This window comes from Pempheris klunzingeri, chromosome 17, assembly GCF_042242105.1.
Source record: "Pempheris klunzingeri isolate RE-2024b chromosome 17, fPemKlu1.hap1, whole genome shotgun sequence".
In the NCBI taxonomy this organism is placed as follows: domain Eukaryota; kingdom Metazoa; phylum Chordata; class Actinopteri; order Acropomatiformes; family Pempheridae; genus Pempheris; species Pempheris klunzingeri.
In genome coordinates, this window is record NC_092028.1 from 2,029,489 (window position 1) to 2,048,569 (window position 19,081).

Consider the following 19,081-nt stretch of genomic DNA (forward strand, 5'->3'; position numbering starts at 1 on the left):
AAGACGTACGCTCATGTTTCCAAAGGCTGTTCCCAGTGGTTTTAGCATCAAGGATTCTGGGGGTTTTTCCTATAAATTTATGTTAACAAGTTTTATTGTGTTTCTGTTCATTTGGACACATTTTGTCATCGTTGTGCATCTATCTATCTATCTATCTATCTATCTATCTATCTATCTATCTATCTATCTATCTATCTATCTATCTATCTATCTATCTATCTATCTATCTATCTATCTATCTATCCATCTATCTATCTATCATATGACATTATTAGACCTCACTCACACTTATGAAATAAGAACAAAACAAAACAATGTTGAAATAGCAACATAATAAATAACATTTACTGAAAAGAAAGAACAGAGCATGGGGATATATTATATCCAGATACGATAAGTCCATAAAGTTTTCTGGCATGGGCACATTTGACCTCAGATAAGCAAATGCAGACTTATGAATGTTATCTTTTATTGTTATTATAAATTATTAAGTAGAAATACTTAATAACTGTCTTTTAGGATTACTCCTAGCTGGACAGTATTAAAAAGAAGAAATCTACATTCATTTGATTTGGAGGGCAGCCAATCAGGCAAAGATTACCATTAACTTTGGCTCATATCACATGCAGAAAAACAGGTGTTTCTACATTTCTTTTTTCAAATTTTGCTCTAATCGCTTCATAAATATACTTTTTGTTTTAATATATATATATATATATATATATATATATATATATATATATAAGATTGTAACACTACAGGGAGCAAAAATCAAATCAGAAGGTGCAGTGAGTTTAAATGTAACACACGGTGCATGTTTTTTCCCGGATGCAGCGAACGCAGCATCAGATGATGAGAGTGGGTCATCAGCTGCAGACAGTCAGGTGTGGTCGGCGGGGAGACTTTCCGGCCGGAGCGGGGACCCAGCGCACTCCACCGGGACAAAAACAACGTCTACCACGGCTCTGTAAGCATGAGCCACCGACAGAGCACCGAGCACACCGTGGTGACCAAAGTAAGTGTTTTACAATAAATGTCTGTCAAAGTTTCTCCGAGTGCTGGGAAGTTTTCTTGGTGTCGAGAGCAAGGCCGGGGTCAGGCCCGGAGACCGTCATCCCAGACTGGATTAAGAAATCAGGATTTTTAAAAGTTTTCTTGTTTCGTAGCAGCGGTACACGATTTATCAAACACGAATTATCATTTCGATGACTCGTTGTGGTCTCTTTGCCTCTCCGGTTGAAGTTGTCAAGGCATAATTTACAGATTTTCACACTTAATTCGCTGTTTGACACCGTTCATGCAGTAGCACCAACTACGTATGTTATTGTAGCCAAAACTTGAGTGATAATTGAAACGAACTGCTTCTTATCGTCCAGATACATCCGTATTTGTGTGCCGAATTGTAGAACCGCTTTAGGTCGTAACCCACGTGTCCACACAAGTAACTTAAATGCTAAGCGTAACGTCTTTAATTTGGATTTTCGAAAAATAATATGTTTTCGGGGGAAATTTGGCGCAACATTCGTTTAAATTTAAAATGTGTGGGACAAGGTGAGTTGTTGGGTCAGTGTCACACACATCTACAACCATGTTAGGATCGGTCTCTGTGCAGCTGTTCCATTACAACTAGTAGTTGTTAGTTTAAAGTCGACCTTCCGATGAACCAGTGGTGCTCTGGATGTCCTTCTGTTTTCTGGTTGACCTGGAGCTGCTGATGTCGTCTTGCTTACGTAGGAATGTTACGCCAGACTCTGTTCAAAATAATTGAAAAACTAAATCTGATGCCCTCCGGCAAGTGCTCACAGCCGATATTAAATGAATTAAGACGTTTTACTCAAACGGTAGGTATTCTACTTCAGTTCGTCATGTATAGATGAACACTGCTGCACCAAATTAAACTTTCAGTGAATAATTTGCGTCCTCACACAGCCGAATCTAGCGTAAACACTAAATAATAGTCCAATTTGTCATTTGTATTCAAACAAATGAAGTTTACAGGATAGAAACTAAGCCGAATTGAATGGTGATTAATATAAAACTCAACAAGGATTGTAGTTGTGTTGTACAAGGTGTTTTACCGAGCTCATATGCAAATAAACATTAATTTTCAAGTTTTTTTCAACGGCGATTCGTGTTCCCGTCTTTGCAACAAAGATCTAAGATAAGGTTTTTGGGCTAGATTAGCTCACATTAGCAATATCCCATGAATTACTTCAAAAGGTAGCGCCAGCCTTTCCTGTTTTCATGGAAAACTGCCCCAGCTTCAGCTAACCAAGCTCCACCAGTTCACTTCCCTATTCAGCTTAGTGCCAGTCAGGAAAAGGCAGCAGGAGCTTTTGTTGTAGCTAACACCTAGCTAAGGGAGCTAACTTATAGGCTGGGGGTGGATAAAGCAGAATGAGGAAGTTATATTTAGGGACTCAGCTGTTGTTTGAGGAGCAGGCAGGGACTTAAGGAGGGGCAGCCTCTGCATGCAGCAATCAAAAATTAACTGGCAATCACAGTGGTGAGCTGCATGATTGCTGGGATTTAGTCTAACCTCTTATTACTTTTTTTTTTCATCTCTTTTTTTGTTTAGGGCCTTTTAAACCTGGGTTAAGGAAGCAAGAAGTGAGAGCCCTCCTCATGTAATGAAACTATGAGCTGTTGACTTATACCCAACCACCGGAGGAACTGAAGTGAAACTAAGGGATCTGCTTAAGGAGCCACTACTGAATTACAGGGGAAAGAGGAACTTCTCAGTTTCTGGCATCGTTTAAAAAAAAAAAAAAAAAAGGGGCATGGAGTTGATGAGCGAGTGGTGGAGGAGTTGATAACTGGATTTATGAACAGCTATCAAGTCACCCGTCCTTTTGGCTGCCAGAGCAACAACCACAAAACGCCAAATCCCTCTGTCATGGAGCCTTAGATGTGTGGCAGTCGGCGTTTTGATGCATGAATCCACAGGAAGAAAGGAGGGAGTGTCCACGCTGCACTGACGGGACTGTGAATTTAAAAATCAATGCGTGAATGTGAAAAGTGAATGAGTCGTCACTAGCTGGAAATCCCCTGCAGGAGCCTCACTGGGTGGAACTGGAACTAAGGTGGAACCATGTGATCGTTGTCGGCCTTCAAGCATGAATCATAAACGCAGAGCTCTCCAGAAACACTTCGTTTGCTGCCGGCCGCTGTGGTTTCACTTTGAAACCCCAAAAAACGATGTGAACATTTGAACTGCAACTCGAGGACAACCCCAAGCTTAAAGTGCAGAAAAAATTCAACTGGAAATGTCCTCTTGTTGGCACGGGAAGGCCTGTGATGTTTGGACAAACTGTTGTGCTCCTCTGAGCTTGTAGCATTGGGAGGTGGGAGGAAAAACCAAAACACTGGGGGAGATCAGGAGCATCACCTCCTCCTATGAAATTGATTTTACTTGGAAATTCAGTAAGAGGCCATCAAAATGGCAGGGAAGGACTACAATCATCTCTTCAAGCTGCTCATCATTGGAGACTCCAGTTAGTGCATTTTGATTCATTTAAAATGTATCTGAAGTTGAAGCATTTTGTTTATGGAGTCCCAGAAGCGCCAGATAACTTTAATAAGCAACCAGGCAGGTGAATACAAAGCTGAGGTCAGTGGTTCCCCACGTTCTTCTGGCAAAGCAGGCAAAGTGGGCCTACATTAGTCTTGATTAATGAGCACGAGCTGTCTGTTCCTCTTTGGGTGGCTGGTCACGTTAGCTTATTTCAAGTTAAACCAGAGTTTTTAGACACAAAAGAATCAAACCCTTTTTCAGACATTTTGGCTGCTTAACAAGTCAAAATATCTGCTGTGAGGAGGTCCGATCAACCTATGAACCTTGATTTCAAGCAGCTACAAGCAACTTTGACTGTGTGTTGATTTTGGTGGCCCCCCTGGACAACAGTGCTCGTGTTTCTAGGACAGGAGGCTTGTTTTTGCTCCACCAGTGCTTCATTCAGCTAACAAGAGCCAAGGTGTTCCCTGGCTTTGTGTCAGCCACCAACGTAAATTTATATATTCGTATAAAATCACGGCATGTGTTTCGTAAATAAAAGGGCTGCTTTACAGACCCCTAGGAGGAAGAGGGCCCATTCAGGATCAGCTTTGAATCCCGCACTTCATTCTGTCTGTTAAATGACAAACGCCGACTCGTGTTTTGTCCCTTTTAGCTTTTTGTTCATCAGGCAGCTCTTTTCTCTCTGCTGATCCTGCTCCAGTATCGACCATGACCCCAAAATATTATCATTATTAAGTGTCTAGCGTTGCTCACTGCCAAACTGGGCCTGTGAAAACGTTAACACTGGCTAAATCGTTCAGTGTGATGGAGGAGGAGGAGGAACTGTACCTGGGGACAGGCATGTAGAACGACATCCTAAAAAGCCGGTCTGCTCGCTGATGGTCTTGTTTGCTCATGTAGGTTTTACACAGGCATCGATATTCAGCTAAGACTGTTTCATTACCAGCTAAAATCTCTTTGTAGAAAGAACAGACCAGTGAGCTTCATGTCTCAGATACCTCACAGATATTTCTTTGTCAAGAGGACTGAATGTGTTTTGGTGACTTGCAGAAACGTGCAGGAGGCTGCTCATAAGATGGAGCTTTCTGGGAGTTCCTGATCTTGTAAAACAAACGTGCTGCAGATTACTCCCACTTAGATATTGTACGTCACATCACAGTGTGAATGAAGGTGTTCAAGTAGCTCATCAGTGAGCGGCTTTGACTCGGCTGCCTCAATTAGACATTTTGTTTGTGTTACTGTGTTCCACAAAGGGCCCCATGCTCTGTGAGGTAAAATCAGTGTTTTTGTCAGTGGAGTCTGGTGGATGTTACTCTTTAACAAAAAGGTCCATGTTTGTAGTGATGCTTTCTGTTTTAAAATGTAAAAATAGGGCCCAGGTATAGAAATACCAGAGTTATCTTTGAAGTTTGTGAATAATTTCCAGTCACTTGTTTTGCTAGTTTTACAGAGTATATCATTAGAGTCAGATCTCATGTATTTGTGTGTAAACCTGTAATCGCTTCACAGCTTTGTTCAGCTCCACCACAGCTACAGTTCACACACTGTGTGTGAGACCACCTTCTCCACAGTGATTATATTTCGCGCTCGCTCCAGTCCACTCTCTCCCTCTCAAGTTCACTTGGACTCAAAGATGAACCGATCACATCATGATGGTCAAAGGTCACTGTGAGCTCCCAAAACATCTTTTTAGCCTTAACTCAAGAATTCAGACACTAATTATGACAACATTTCACCTAAATGTGTAATGGACGACGGTGATCTTGGTAAACTAACTGGACTGGTTGACAAACATTAATTTTAGTTTCTACAAGTCGACAGCTTTCATACTCTGAAATAGTTCAAAGACAGAAGTGGTTAGCAGCTTTCAGAGGTTTCTTTGCTGACATAGTTCCCAGTTTTAATGGAGGGAGGAGGTTTGTTTGTGATAATAGTTCCCCCAAGCCTTGTCTGGTGTAACTGGGTTTGCCTCGTCTTGTTACCATTTGATGAAGTGAACCCACTTTATTATTTATTGGTGTGTTTAAAACTGCTCTCACTCATCAGGCAGCTTCTGTGACTCCATAGTAATGTGGAACAACTGATCAATATCATGAGGTTTCTCCTGCGTTATGTTTTTTGATGCACTCCAGTGCTTCTACTACTTCTTTGCAGGAAACCCAGTTTCCTGCATGAACTCTGCAGTTTCAGACTTTTTCCTCTTCTGGCCACACAGATAAGTCTGTCTGGAGTCTTTTAGGGACAGTTTTCTTATCGTGGGTAAAATGTTGTGATCATTGTGAGTTATCCTGGTTCTCCCAAGCCTGCTGCTGCTGCTTCATTATTGTTTTCTCCTGAACAAGTTGCCACTGGTTCTCTCAGGGCAATTTAACTTGGAAGTTATTCAGGTTTTTTCAGGATGGTAGTGTCTCATTAATCACACAGTTCAACTTCATTTATTTCCCGTTTGGGATCAGCCTTTGTTCTTACTACTTGCTTTGATTCGCTTTTGTTATCCTGCCCACTGATGGAGTAAACCCAGATGTAACTTTTCCTGATGGTCACACTTGTTTCCTGCTGATCTTGTTCCCCTGATCTGTTTCTCTCTCTCAGATGTGGGGAAAAGCAGCCTTCTGCTCCGCTTTGCAGACAACTCCTTCTCTGGTGAGTTACCACCGTTTGCTGTAGGTCAGATGACCGTAAATGCCTCAGTACGGTAGGGCTTATATTTATCAAGCATCCCTAACTGGACGCACCTCCTCAGAGTGGCACACACGAGGCTCTACTTCTGGACGTGGAAGCATTTTGTCACGCCCTCTCTGTCTGGGTTAAGCTCAGCCGAACCCGTCTGGACGATATTTAGAAATGTCTGACGTGTAATTGCTTCATGCCCTTCATTTGGCAGAAAATAGATGTTTTGCTATCCCCCCACTTCATACCACACAGATTCTCTCTGTGATTTTGGCTCATTAGACCTCATTAGTCGATGAATCAATTAGTCGGGCAACAGAAAACCAACTGGCACCTACCTTGATAATCGACTAATTATTTTAAGTCCTTTTTCAAGCAAAAACTCAAAATGTGAACATTTGCTGAACTTCTTAGTTTTGCATTATGATAAATTGAATCTAGAATATGGTGATGGATGTTTTTCACTGTTCTTTAACACTTTATAGACCAGAGGATTTATCGATTAATCAAGAAAATAACTGGCAGATTAATCTGTACGCAAAAATAAATGTTAGATGCAGCCTTGGGTCCAACTAAACAAACAGTGAGTGGTCTTTACACACTGAAGCAGACAAGAGGCCTTATCACCACAAATCAGTAAAACCATCTGTGTGGACGGAGCACAAGTGTGTGAAGAGGATTAAATTGGCAACAAGGACACGCAGCTGTAACAGCAACTATTACAAAGTCCATCCATAAATTCTGTTGGTTGTAAATCTCAGAGACTGATCTGGATCTGAATGTTAGACTCTCAGTGATGGAGTCCAGTACGACCTTAAAGCAGCTGTCTAAACAGTGTCTGTGTGTAAAACTAACGGAGTTTCTACAAATAGACTTTTCCAACAGATAGTTCAGCTAATATTTTGTGGTTTAGCTTTTTCATCCACATTACTTTGAAAAGTTGGAAGTTGCTTGTCCGTCTGTTGGATCATCTGATCGTTGATGTTGCTGATGGGAATGAAATCACAAAGATAAAGCCCAGGTTGTAACTGATGAAGCTGCTGTTTGTACATGTTGAGTCTGTGCTGTCTTGCTGATGGATGGCTGGTGTCCTGCAGGCAGCTACATCACCACCATCGGCGTCGACTTTAAGATCCGAACAGTTGACATCGACGGAGAGCGGGTTAAGCTGCAGATCTGGGACACGGCGGGGCAGGAGAGATTCAGAACCATCACATCAACGTAATCATCTCATTATCGTACTTGTCGAGGGACTTCCTTCACTCTCTTCACCTAATGTTTGATCTTCTCTTCTCCAGGTACTACAGAAACACCCACGGAGTCATTATTGTTTACGACGTGACAAATCCAGAGTCGTTTGTAAATGTTAAGAGGTGGTTAAATGAAATCTCCCAGAACTGTGACAGCGTCTGCAAGATCCTGGGTGAGTCAACCGTGTCGGTGAGAGTGTGTTCGTATTGTCATGTTGGCTCCTGCTCGCTGTCAAATGTCGTGAATTCTCCTTCACGTCTCTCTTTGACCTCAAGACAAGACGACGGCAGTGCTGATAGAACCCGACAGCACTTACACTTTTAGTTTTTCACCCTTTGTTGTTCATATACAGACGATGAAAACAGACGAGAGCAAAGAAGAAAAGTCACTTTTCCATTTTCCAAAGCCAGTTTGTGTTAAACGCAGCAGATCATATTCACCTCACAACTTTATGTTCTTAATAGCTTTTTGTTTTTTAGCTCGACTCAGTTTATCTCATGAATGTGGAATTTTGGAGGCCTAATAAATAGTTGTCTGATGTGCAGCATGTTTCCAATCTTAAGTAAAATACACCATCACATCACACTTCTATTTAAACATCCATCTTAGTTTGGTTTTTAGAAAGTTGGCTCCATCGACGCAGAACATTCTTTGTTCCTAGTCCACAAAAATCTAACTTTTGATTAATATCCAGGTTGAATCACTGGATAAATTATATGATAATATCTTCTTTAATCTGGTTATTGATGCCGTATTCATCACAAATATCCCATACTCTTTCCTATTGTATACATTAGCCTGCACTGATCATTCGTTATAATGAACGGTGGTGCGTTGCTTTCAAAGTGGCATTATCTCCCTTCCTTTGGTGAAGGATGGTCCAGTGTCTCTTATTTAGAGTAAAGCAGAAAGGAAAGGAAAGCACTGAAGCACCTTTTCTTCACACAAGTGGACCAGCTGTCATCATCACTCCCACTTAGATACTTCCAGAACATTTCACTCAGTTAGAAACTTTCCTTTCACTCTCAGTGGGAAACAAAAATGACGACCCTGCCAGGAAGCAAGTGGATACCCAGGATGCTGTGCGTTTTGGGGAGTCGATGGGGGTCCGGGTGTTTGAGACCAGTGCCAAAGAAAACATAAACGTAGAAGAGGTAACTTTCATTCATGTAAAACTCACTCTAGGTTGTATATAACATCTATTATATTTCTGTCAAACTGGTAATCTTACTGCTGGACGTCTGCATTTGTAGGTTTTCCTTTTTGTAAAATGAGATTGTTTATTCCAGGTAATTCTGCAGATTGTTTTGTTTTGGTGTTTTAAGGGCTCATTACATATTATTATTATCTGCATTAAAAAAAAGACATATTATATATTTATGTTATATATATCTAGTTGGATTGTGTATTTACGTCATTCCAAACATTTCCAACAATGTTTAAACCCAGAGAACTTCATGCTGTGTGTCGTGTGGTTGCCTATCAGTGGCATCACCTCCTCTAGCAGGTAGAACTGTGGGGAAACACCAGATGATGCGTCAGAGCGGCTTGAATGCGTTCCCCGATTTCTGCCTGAGTCACATCAGATTTTCACTACAACTCCCATGATCCCACGCTACGTCACAACATCATCACCCTACGTCTTCTGTTACTGTTAAGATGGAGAGACCCCTAGCAGCAGGAATTACATCCTGTGCCTTTAAGTGCCAGTCAGGAAACAGGGGAAAAGCCCAGCTTGGAGTGTTCACATGGCTTGTTTGGTGCGTCCTTTAATTGTTACAGCTCGTCATTGCTGTTTTGTTGCTTTGTTCAGATGTTCATGGCCTTCACCCACATGGTGCTCCGCGCCAAGAAGCAGAGCCAAAACAGAGCCGAGCGGGAGCGAGAGCGGGAGAAAGACACCGTCAACATCAACGCCCACAGGGACCGAGAGCGCAGGAAGAGAGGGAAGAAGTGCTGCTGAGAGCCAGACGGACACCAAAGCCACGTATCGCTCGTAGCTTAGATTAAAAAGCATTCAAACAAGATTGGGAAAATTGTGCCTTTGGAGAGAAAAGGGTTCTGTGTTTCAGATGTGGATGTTTTCAACGTGCGGTTCACTATTTACTGCACCAAGTTACAACACAACAGGCTACAGGTCAGTTTGCTTAACTGCTGGTTGTGAATGTAGCAGGCGTCGCCAGCTCTGACTGCATGTAGCGGCCTGGAGGCCACGTCAGTTAAAGGATTATTCTGGTGTTTTTGAATTTTTAGCCCATTGATCACAAATCACAAAACATGCTGTAGTGTTTCAGATTTTCACTCCGGTGGCCGTGGGGCAGTGAGACAACTCTGCATCTATCGATGGTAATCTGGGCAGAGGAGCATGACTATAAACATTTGGCCTTTTCATTAGTGCCAACATCAGGTTAAAACCTCCTTTGAAACACTGTCAGGTAAATCCACCTGACAGATTTCACCTGAGTTTGAGTTCATGACCTCTTAACTTGTGTTTGTTACAGGACTGCAAATAACTGTTCCTTTCATAATCTATTAATCCTCTGATTATTTTCTTGATTAATCACTCTGTCTATAGAACATCAGAAAACAGTGAGAAGCCCACATCGCCTTGACATGCGGTGGTGACATTAATCTTAATCCTAATAGTTTTGGCTCCAACCTTTTAGTGTTGACGTCAAGTTAAACTGAATTCTAAAATGTCTCGGGCAGATGACATGCAATTCACAAACTAAACATTTTCAGCCCAAATCATCTGTATGCTTTTCTTTTTTTTTTCTGTCCACCAATCTTGTGTTGTGGGATGAACGAACTGGAAACAGCTGCTGTCTGCAAGGCTGATAAAACACATTTTTAAATCAGAAACACAACAATCTGCTTTGAAATATGGCGGTAAGATTTTAAGTGTGTGTGACTGGGGTGAATGAGCGATACAAAAACACTGGTATGGTCCTTTAACCTTCCGCTAGTGAACCACTGTTATGTGCAGATGTCGTCTTGTTTAGTTTTTCCTTAATACAGTAGAAGTATTTCACCACTGAAAGGGAACTGGTTGCAGTTGTCACTAAACTGTAACCTTGACGCACTAACAGGTGTGATGAGTGCCGTCCGGCGTTTGTTTTGCCTTGTTTCAGTTCAAATGAGGCCAGTAATCCAAGACTACAGTGTGTGTGTGTGTGTGTGTGTGTGTAACCTCGACAGTACAAGTAAAACATGTTCAAGTCATTAGTATGTTGTTTTTTTTTAATGTCTCTGTTGCCTTGCAAATATGTCCAAATCCAAATAAAGCAATAAATCCAGTTACTGTTTGTGTGGAACGATAAGTAATGTAAAATTCAGTGTGTTACAAATGAAAAGGGTCAATCTGTTATGTTTTTATATCTGCTATAAAAAGAGAACCAAGAAGCAGCTGACCTCCAAACTGATTCAAGATTTAACAGTCGCCTTCATTTCAACTTGAGCTGTTGCAGCACTGAGGGAGCATCTGACCATCAAATCAGATGTGTTTCTAAAACAAAGTTCTGTTGGTTTGAACAATGATCTGCTGCACAACATGAGGTTTGGTTCGGCAGACTTGAACACATTAAACTAACTCCATATTGGCAGTTAAATAATGTCTCATAAGGGAATCTGCCAACTTTACTTGAGAGTAGCAGTACCTCTGTGTACAAATACTCCAACGCAGCTAACAGTCCTGCATTGACTTTGTTATACAAGTAAAAGTACAAAAGTTTCTAAAACAGTTTTCAGAGATGCATGTTCTGTGTCTCAAACTGCTGATTATCGTTAGAAAGTGTGCAGTGGTCAACAATAAGAAGCTAAACTTCACCGCTGTGTCCCTGGTTGATTCAGACAAACACACACGACACTTTAGAGCTTTTAGAATTATTTTACATCAGTGTTCAACACCGTTAGCCTTCACAACTTAGTTTCCAGCTGCAGCATTAACACCGTCTTTTATTTTGAAAAACTAACCTTTCAGTGGAATGGCCTTTACAAGATCACAGGAAAATCCAGTTTGACCTGCTGGTGAAAACTTTAGCTGGATGACCCTGAAACGTGAGAACCGATCCTCTTCTTTCAGCTCCCGATACTTGTTGGTGACTTCAGAATTAATCTGAAGAACAGGGTAGTAGTATTCCTTCCCAAAAGCTGAGCAGTTTCTTTGTGTCCCACAGCACTTGAATGCAGCGCCACACTCCCAGTCTTGCTCAGTTGGCTTTGGGCAGCCTGTAGACGCCTGCAGAGACCATCAGCTGATGCTCCCTGACCTTCCTCTGCAGGAAGGCCTCCAGCTCGTTGATGTCCATCTCCGTGACGACGGGTCCCGTGGCGACAAACATCCGCAGCATCGAGTGTATACGGTCCAGCGTCATGCAGTCCAGGTTGGTCAGCATGGCCTGGATGTAGGCCCAGAACAACTGCAGAGACAGAGAAGCACTTTAAGATGTTTCTTCAGGCAGTCACCTTGTTTACTGTGATGGTGTGTGTGTGTGTGTGTGTGTGTGCACCTGCAGCTTCTCCTCCCTCTGCTCAGACTGGGTGGTGGTGTTGGAGTCTCTCTCCTCGTCGCTGTCGATCAGCATCACGCCTCTCTCCATCTTCTCTTTGGACGAGCCCGTCTCCACCACGTAGTAGCGCCCTCCCGCCTCCTCCCTCAGCACGCCGTGCTGCTGCCACAGAGCCATCTTCCTGTGCACCAGCTCCTTCGGGGCGCCCAGCTTTGCGCTCAGCTCCTCCAGCGTCCAAGAGCCTGATGGACGACATAAAAGGAAACCAGTCACATCACCGTTCTCCTGCTCTGATGTGAGGAGTCTTTGGTGGGAAACATCCTGATATCTGCTAGTCAATTTTAAGAAACAGGGGCTTGTATTTACTGTTTTACATCAGCACTTTGAAGGTTAATGCACGCCACCACAGAAATAGATCTGATCTCTCTCTCAATGTGAAATCAGGTTGAAATGACAGATTGTACTTTTTTCCTGGAAGTGGAGGATGATGGCGGCTTGGATGGGGGAGACGGTGAGGTTGGTGAGGGTGCGGTCCTCCAGCTCCACGTCCAGAGTGACTGAGCCCAGGTGAGGCTTCCAGCTCAGAGTCCTCATGGCCTGAAACACGGCAGACAAAGTGCTCTTTAACAGCTGATGGAGACGACTCGGACTATCATCTGTCCAGAAACTAAAATAATACGTATTAATTACCTACTGACTGCTCAACTAGTCAAAAAAAGAGACGAATAAGCTCATGAGAGACAACAACACGACGCTGTGAGAGCGCTGAGCGTCTCCTGACCACACATTAGCCGCTGGCTGGCTGTGGCAGCAGAAGATTCTGATGATGACTGCATGTCCAGGCAGAGATCATTCATTGGCTGAAGTTCCTGTTTAATGAATGGAGTATTTTTATATTGCAAAGAAACATCTGTGGTGGTGATGTGAAGGCCGGGGCTGCCAACATGTGACCTCATGCTATCTAAAGTGGTCGTATAGCTCTTAATTAATCTTTTAGGGCCACAAAGCTCTTAATAACTTCCCTCTTCGTGCCATTTGTCCCCATTATGGATGCCGTTCCATTTAAGAGATTAGAAGGCTTCTATTAACTGTGCAGTTTGAGCCCTAAATGTACAAAGAGCATTCATCTGTGGGTTTTTAACAGTTTTAAGCACAAACTTAATTACTACCTTTCCTCAGTCGAGGTCATGTGCACAGTCATTGGTGCTTTTGGTTTATATTTACGTGTATCTTCACTGATTAATGTGAATTTTATGGCTTTTTATACATATTATCTACACATGTTTTATCTCACAGCTTGTGGCACTGGTCGTTGCTTCTTTTATTCTTTTGTTTTATTGTTGTTCCCCCTTCATTAGGACACTTTATTCACACATGGATCCCATCATGTAACTGTGTACTCTCTGAGCTGAGTGGTGTTTGGATCTCTGGTGTATATGACCGGTCATCTGTGCTTGCTTATGTGTCTGTCTGAACCTTAACTGGACCACTTGATTTTCACATTGTATTAAAATGAATGAAAGGAAATGAACTAAAAAGCTGATGAGTTGTAGATAAGTGGAAGGTGAGCGCCACCTTGAGCTTCTCGTAGCGGTGTGTGTAGGCCTCCATGGCCTGGCAGATGAGCGGAGGGAGCTCCAGCTTCTCCTCCTTCAGCGTCGGCCAGAACTCAGAGGACAGGATGATGGCCGACAGGGACAGCGGCGGCTGCTCCTCCTCGCTCAGCCTCGACTCCTCCTCACGGATGTTACTGTTGATCCTCCGAGAGTCCGCCATGTCCTGGACGGGAGACAGAAGAAGAGGGGTGAGTGACGAGGGCTGACAAATCGTTGTTCTCATTATTGAGTCATCCAGCTAATATTTTTTGATGCTAAAATGAATCATGAGGTCCCAGGAGGAGACGAAAACAAAGAAGATGTCAAGAGTGTCATCTCAGCATGTTGTAAGATCAGTGCCTGTGTCAGAGCTTTGGTGTTGGGCAGTTTAACAGTGATCAGACACAACGTTTACCTTCAGCATGACCTCGCAGTAATGCATGTGAGACTCCCCAAACCTGAGCTTCAGCAGCTCCACGTTACGAATCTCCCTACAAACACACAACAGAGACCAAACCTATAGAAAACACATCAGACGGCATTTTGGATACACGAGCTTTGAGAATGTTGGATATTTGACTTGGAGCCTAAAGAGTAACTCTGGTGTTTTTAACCTGAGCCCTGCTGCTACATCTTTGACTGGTAGGTACAAACAGTGTTGGAATTGGTCCAGTAGATCAAAGCAAAGCAAATACTGGATGGATTCGCTGTACCCACCTTCCCACACAACGTGAACAGAACACCAGCAGGGTCTGGAGCTCTCTGGTTAATGTTTCTAGTGAGGCAGAATGTTCAAAGCGCTCCAACAGACACACACACCTCATATTAATCCAACATAACCAGGGATCCCTGACGAAACCTGCCGACTCTGCTGCTTTACCTCATTAGGAAATATATGCACTAAAGAATGTAAGTGCTGAAATTGATGACATGTGTGTGGAGGGGAGGAGGAGAAAATCAAAGTGTTTTTGCTGGGTTGTACCTGGCAGTGTTGTAGTTGATTTGGAGCAGTAGCCTGTCAGCCAGCACAGCTCTGTATTCATCTATGAAGATGTCCTTACTGCCGTAGATACTGACCAGCAGGCTGATGATGTCTGACGAGCGACGTTTGGAGCCCATCTTGTCTGAGAAAAGCATCAGACTCAGTGAAAGCCAACACATGATGAGGAACACAAGCAGTAGAAATAAAGCTGCACTGACCGGGGACGGCGTCAGTTGGGTCTGGGGTCCAGTCCTCCGGGTCGTTGCCCTCTTCATCACTGTCCTGCATCTCTAGAGTCACTGGGTCTCCTCTGGACAGCTCGGAGGCCAAGTCAGTGCAGCCTTCAGCGTCTCCAGTCAGACCGGCTACGATCTGCCTCACCGTGTCCTCCCGAGTCCTAAAACGCACCAGAAAAGCTTTAACAGGACTAGTTGTGATCATAAACGTAGCAGCTTCCTTATCTGTTTTTATCTGCTCCTTTCATACAAATCATTGTCAAGTTTAGACGAGACTTTGTTAGTCCGGATCCAAACTAACCCTTGAAAACACTCAAAGTCACACACAAGTCACACAATAACACCAACTAGCCGATCTGTGAGGTAAAATTAGCGTTTTTGTCAATGGAGTCTGGTGGCTTTGAAGAGTAAAACAGATCTTTTTCCATAAAGTAACATATATTATGTGTTAATAAAGATATAATATATAAAGCGACTCACCGGAGGTACTTGCGGATTGGTTGGCAGGCAACCTGCAGGATGACCATGGATGGGTCCAGCTCTCTGAGGGCCTTGATGGCTGAGATGTAAACTGTGAGGATGTCAGATGTGTGAACTCCTGAGAAGAAAGACGGGATGATTAAATCTCTTGTTCTGCCACGTTATCACAAAACAAATAGTGTGATATTTGACCTGGATGCAGCAGGCGGCTCTCAAAGGCAGATTTTAATGAGGTGAGGAGCTGCTGCCTCTGGTTGGTTCGCTCCAGACAAAACTTCAGGTCTTCAATGGCAGCTTTAGATTCGGGGAAATCTGAGGGAGATAAGCAGCAGGTTCCCAGTCAAAGTCAAACTTCTGTGACCTAAAACAATCATCTTAAACACACTGTGGATTAGACATGGCAGACTCTGCTCCTTGAGGATTCATGTAACCACAACAAACCAGAACACGCATGAAAACCAGAGACGACCTGACAAAGAAAATTAGAAAAATTAGAAAAAAACATATTAGTTTGGTGAATGAGCAAATAAAACATACAAAATTCACTGATTTTCTCTGTCTGGATTGGACTTCTCTTAATTCCATGACTTTCCAGAGAGTCCAGGACCCGTGGGCGCCCTGGATACGAAAATACGCAGCAGAAAAGCCCGGCAGACCATGAACCTGTGTTAGAAGGTCAAACATCTCTGCTCTAAACAGCTGCTGATCGCAGGTCGACAAAGCCTCGCCTAGCTCAGCACAAAGACTGGAAGTGAGGGGAAACTGTTAGCTAGCAAAGGTGAAATATGCACCTTCCAAAATGTAAAAACGTCCGATGAAGCAAAGTAAAAGCACGCTGGAGCATTTTCAAATAGCCACAATGATGAGCTGCTTTTTTTCTCTCTCACCTCTGATGATGCTGAAGAGCTCCTCGATCCTCATGTTGACGTAGATCCTGCAGAAGAACTGGTGCATGTGGCATCTCCACTGCTTCAGGACGGAGCTGGCAGGCTGGCCGGCCTGGTTACAGGTAACAGCGCCGGGAGCACCGGGAGCACCGGGAGCACCGGGAGCACCGGGAGCACCGGGAGCACCAGGAGCACCGGGAGCAGGAACCACACCGTCTCTGTCCGCCTCGCTAGCGAACACTTTGCTGAGCCAGCCCAGCACCAGCTCCAGCCACTGCTCACACAAAGCACAACATGTTGGATATTTAACTAACTACCCAAACCACGACACAAGCCTGTGAGAGAGACGTGGATCCAAGCTGTAGTCGACCCTCATCATCTCCTCAGTTTAACACACAAACACCTGCTCTCACAAACACAACACTAAAGTGGAACTGGTGCAGTGTGATGGTTTATTTATGACATATAGGATCTACTTCATATAACGAGGGCTTCCTCACCAGGCCTCTGTGCCTTTTCTACTGTAAATATTTATTTGTACATCCTGGACGTTGCCTCTCCCTGTTGTTGGGGATGTGTGATGTGTGATATATATAACTGAAGGGCTTATTCAACATCCAGTGAAACGCAGACGGACGTCTTACCTCCTGGAACTCCAGCAGGAAAGAGCGCTCGTATTCGCCCCTGCAGTGCTGCTCCATCCGCTGCTCGATGAGCTTGTGGAGGATGGAGGTGACGGCCTCCGAGCTGACCCACTCCAGCAGCTGCAGCTTGGAACTGCGACGGCACAGAGACACAAATGAGCCATTCATCCTCACGAGAAGCCCGGAGCGCACACAGGAGCTGCACTGTATCTGCCTCAGACTGATTCTGAAGAAGGGTGCGCTGCTACAGATGGATGAGGCGGCCTTCTCTTTCCAAACCAACAACATGTTCGTCCATCTCTCAGTGCTCCCTGGCTCCCTGTCTGAGTCAACAATATCCTAAAACAGCCAAAACTAAAATGACTTTCAGCAGCACATTAGCCCACATTCGATCCGTGTTTTACTGTTATTTCTTTCTAACTAACTCAGCAGCAGTATTCTGTTATTCCAGTGTAACAACATGGTTTGGGCTCCATGTGAAATGACCAAATGTTAAGATGATCCTTGACCATGGATTGTCCATTAAATCACTTGTCATATCTCGTAGTTATTGTTCATACCAGAATCTATCTGACATGTGTTTTACTAGAGAAAACACATTAGTCCACATACATGTCCAAGTGGAAACAACATGTAAAAGTAAGGTTACAGAAGTTAATGTGTTTTGGTCCTTTGCACCCTGATTTTAGTTCATTCAGCCAGTCTTTAACTTCTTCTTCATTTTAAAGCTTCTTTGACTCAATTTAAAGCTCTACAGCTGGATGCAGAGAGCCAGTGGTGAGAGTATTGGTAATGGAAACGTAGCACTCGTATAACTATTAGGTGAGAATAACACTAAGGGGTGTGTGCTCTGGAAACAGCAGAAGCCGTTTGGCCGTGAGGTTTGATTTCAGTCACTCACAGTATGTGGCTGAGCTCCTGCAGTTGCTCCAGGGCCTCCACACACCAGCACTGCTTCATCGGGACCGCGCAGCCCCGACAGACCCCTCCCTCCGGGCCGTCAGGAACCTCGGCCCCGTCCTCGGCCTCCCCCTCCCGGTTCATATAGACAGAGAAGGTCCTGCTGTAAAACTCCAGCACTCGCTCCTGGAGAATGGGGGAGGGGGAGAAGAGGAGGAGGGCCCTGATGATGGTGAAGGCCCGCTCCATGAGCCCTGCACGCCCTGGGCCACAAAGACTACCATAGCCCTGGTCCTGCCATGCCCCCAGCCTCTCCAAACCACCTAGGAGGAGGAGGAGGAGGAGGAGGAGGAGGAGGAGGAGGAGATGCTTAAAAGTTGCTAATCATACAAAGAAAGAAAACCTATAGATGAATTACATTCTTTCTACTTGCCCAGAAAAGGTTCCAGTTGGCCCAATAGGGTCTGAAAGGCAGTGAGGAGAACCCAGGCCCTGACTCTCTCATCCAGCTCATTCTGAGGCTGTTTGAGTCCGGACCAGAACTCGGGAACCACAGCGGAGGACAGACGCATCTGCAGAGTCTCCAGCAGCCAGCCGCCCAGCAGCCGGGCCAGACCCTGACCACACAGCAGGGCCAACGAGTCCGACAGGCTCTGCTCCGACACCGAGCAGCCAGGAGACACCTGAAAAATGGACCAAGAGGAAATATTAAATGACACCTGGCTGTGGTCTGTGTTTTCTATGTCACAGTCTGATCCTCTCAAGCTGTTTGCCAGGGACGAAGCCACCTCAAAGACTTTAACTCCAGTCCTGGACGTGAATCAGAGTAAACTGTCCCTGGTCTTGGACATTAGTGGTGGGTGGGTGTCCTTTATGTGCACAGACAGAGATTAAGACAAAGACCAACAGGAAGACAAGGACAGGCACATGAAGAGAAGGGTGAAGACAGCGTTACATGCACGCCGAACTTAACCGAATGTCATTACTAATCAGTGAGCAGTCCTAAGTCATGTCCCATCGGGGAAGAATCATTGCTGCATGCAAGAAAACATTAAATCACGACATATTTGAGTGGAATCCGGCAACTTCGGTTCACTCCATATTGCCTTATGTACCATCTGACTACATGAATCCAGCGATCATTTCCACTCACCAAAGCTGCAGCAACGGTTTCCCAAGCATCGGCAACCCGGAGCTCCGGTGCGGATCCCGGAACTTCGGATGATTCCGATTCCATCTTAATTTCCTCCATTTTCTGAGACTCACAACGAACTAGCTTGTGAGTAAAAACATTTAAACTTGGGGTTGTTTTTGTCGAGTCATAACGTCGCACACGTCTATGTACAAGTCCACATTGTGTCTTTGATGTGTTTTATTAATGCCTAAAAACAATAATTGCTCCTATCAGTAA

General features: G+C 44.1%; 2 protein-coding genes across 2 annotated transcripts; one reads left to right on the forward strand and one right to left on the reverse strand.

Annotated features, from left to right (window-relative positions):
- The first annotated feature begins 876 nt into the window (after positions 1-876).
- On the forward strand, positions 877-10,736 carry LOC139216116 (ras-related protein Rab-35). The gene is made up of 7 exons (XM_070847150.1): positions 877-1,015; positions 2,579-3,494; positions 6,110-6,160; positions 7,285-7,408; positions 7,486-7,610; positions 8,468-8,592; positions 9,252-10,736. The coding sequence occupies exons 2-7, from the start codon at positions 3,440-3,442 to the stop codon at positions 9,399-9,401; spliced, it is 630 nt and encodes a 209-aa protein (XP_070703251.1). The 5' UTR covers positions 877-1,015; positions 2,579-3,439; the 3' UTR covers positions 9,402-10,736.
- Positions 10,737-11,109: 373 nt separating this feature from the next.
- Positions 11,110-18,940, reverse strand: anapc2 (anaphase promoting complex subunit 2). The gene is made up of 14 exons (XM_070847151.1): positions 18,824-18,940; positions 18,104-18,353; positions 17,672-17,993; positions 16,771-16,903; positions 16,127-16,400; positions 15,432-15,551; positions 15,240-15,357; positions 14,742-14,920; positions 14,524-14,665; positions 13,957-14,032; positions 13,522-13,725; positions 12,411-12,543; positions 11,947-12,188; positions 11,110-11,856 (listed from the first exon to the last, which is right to left on the reverse strand). Exons 1-14 carry the CDS (start codon positions 18,920-18,922, stop codon positions 11,647-11,649), a joined length of 2,502 nt encoding a protein of 833 aa, XP_070703252.1. The 5' UTR covers positions 18,923-18,940; the 3' UTR covers positions 11,110-11,646.
- Positions 18,941-19,081: the final 141 nt, after the last annotated feature.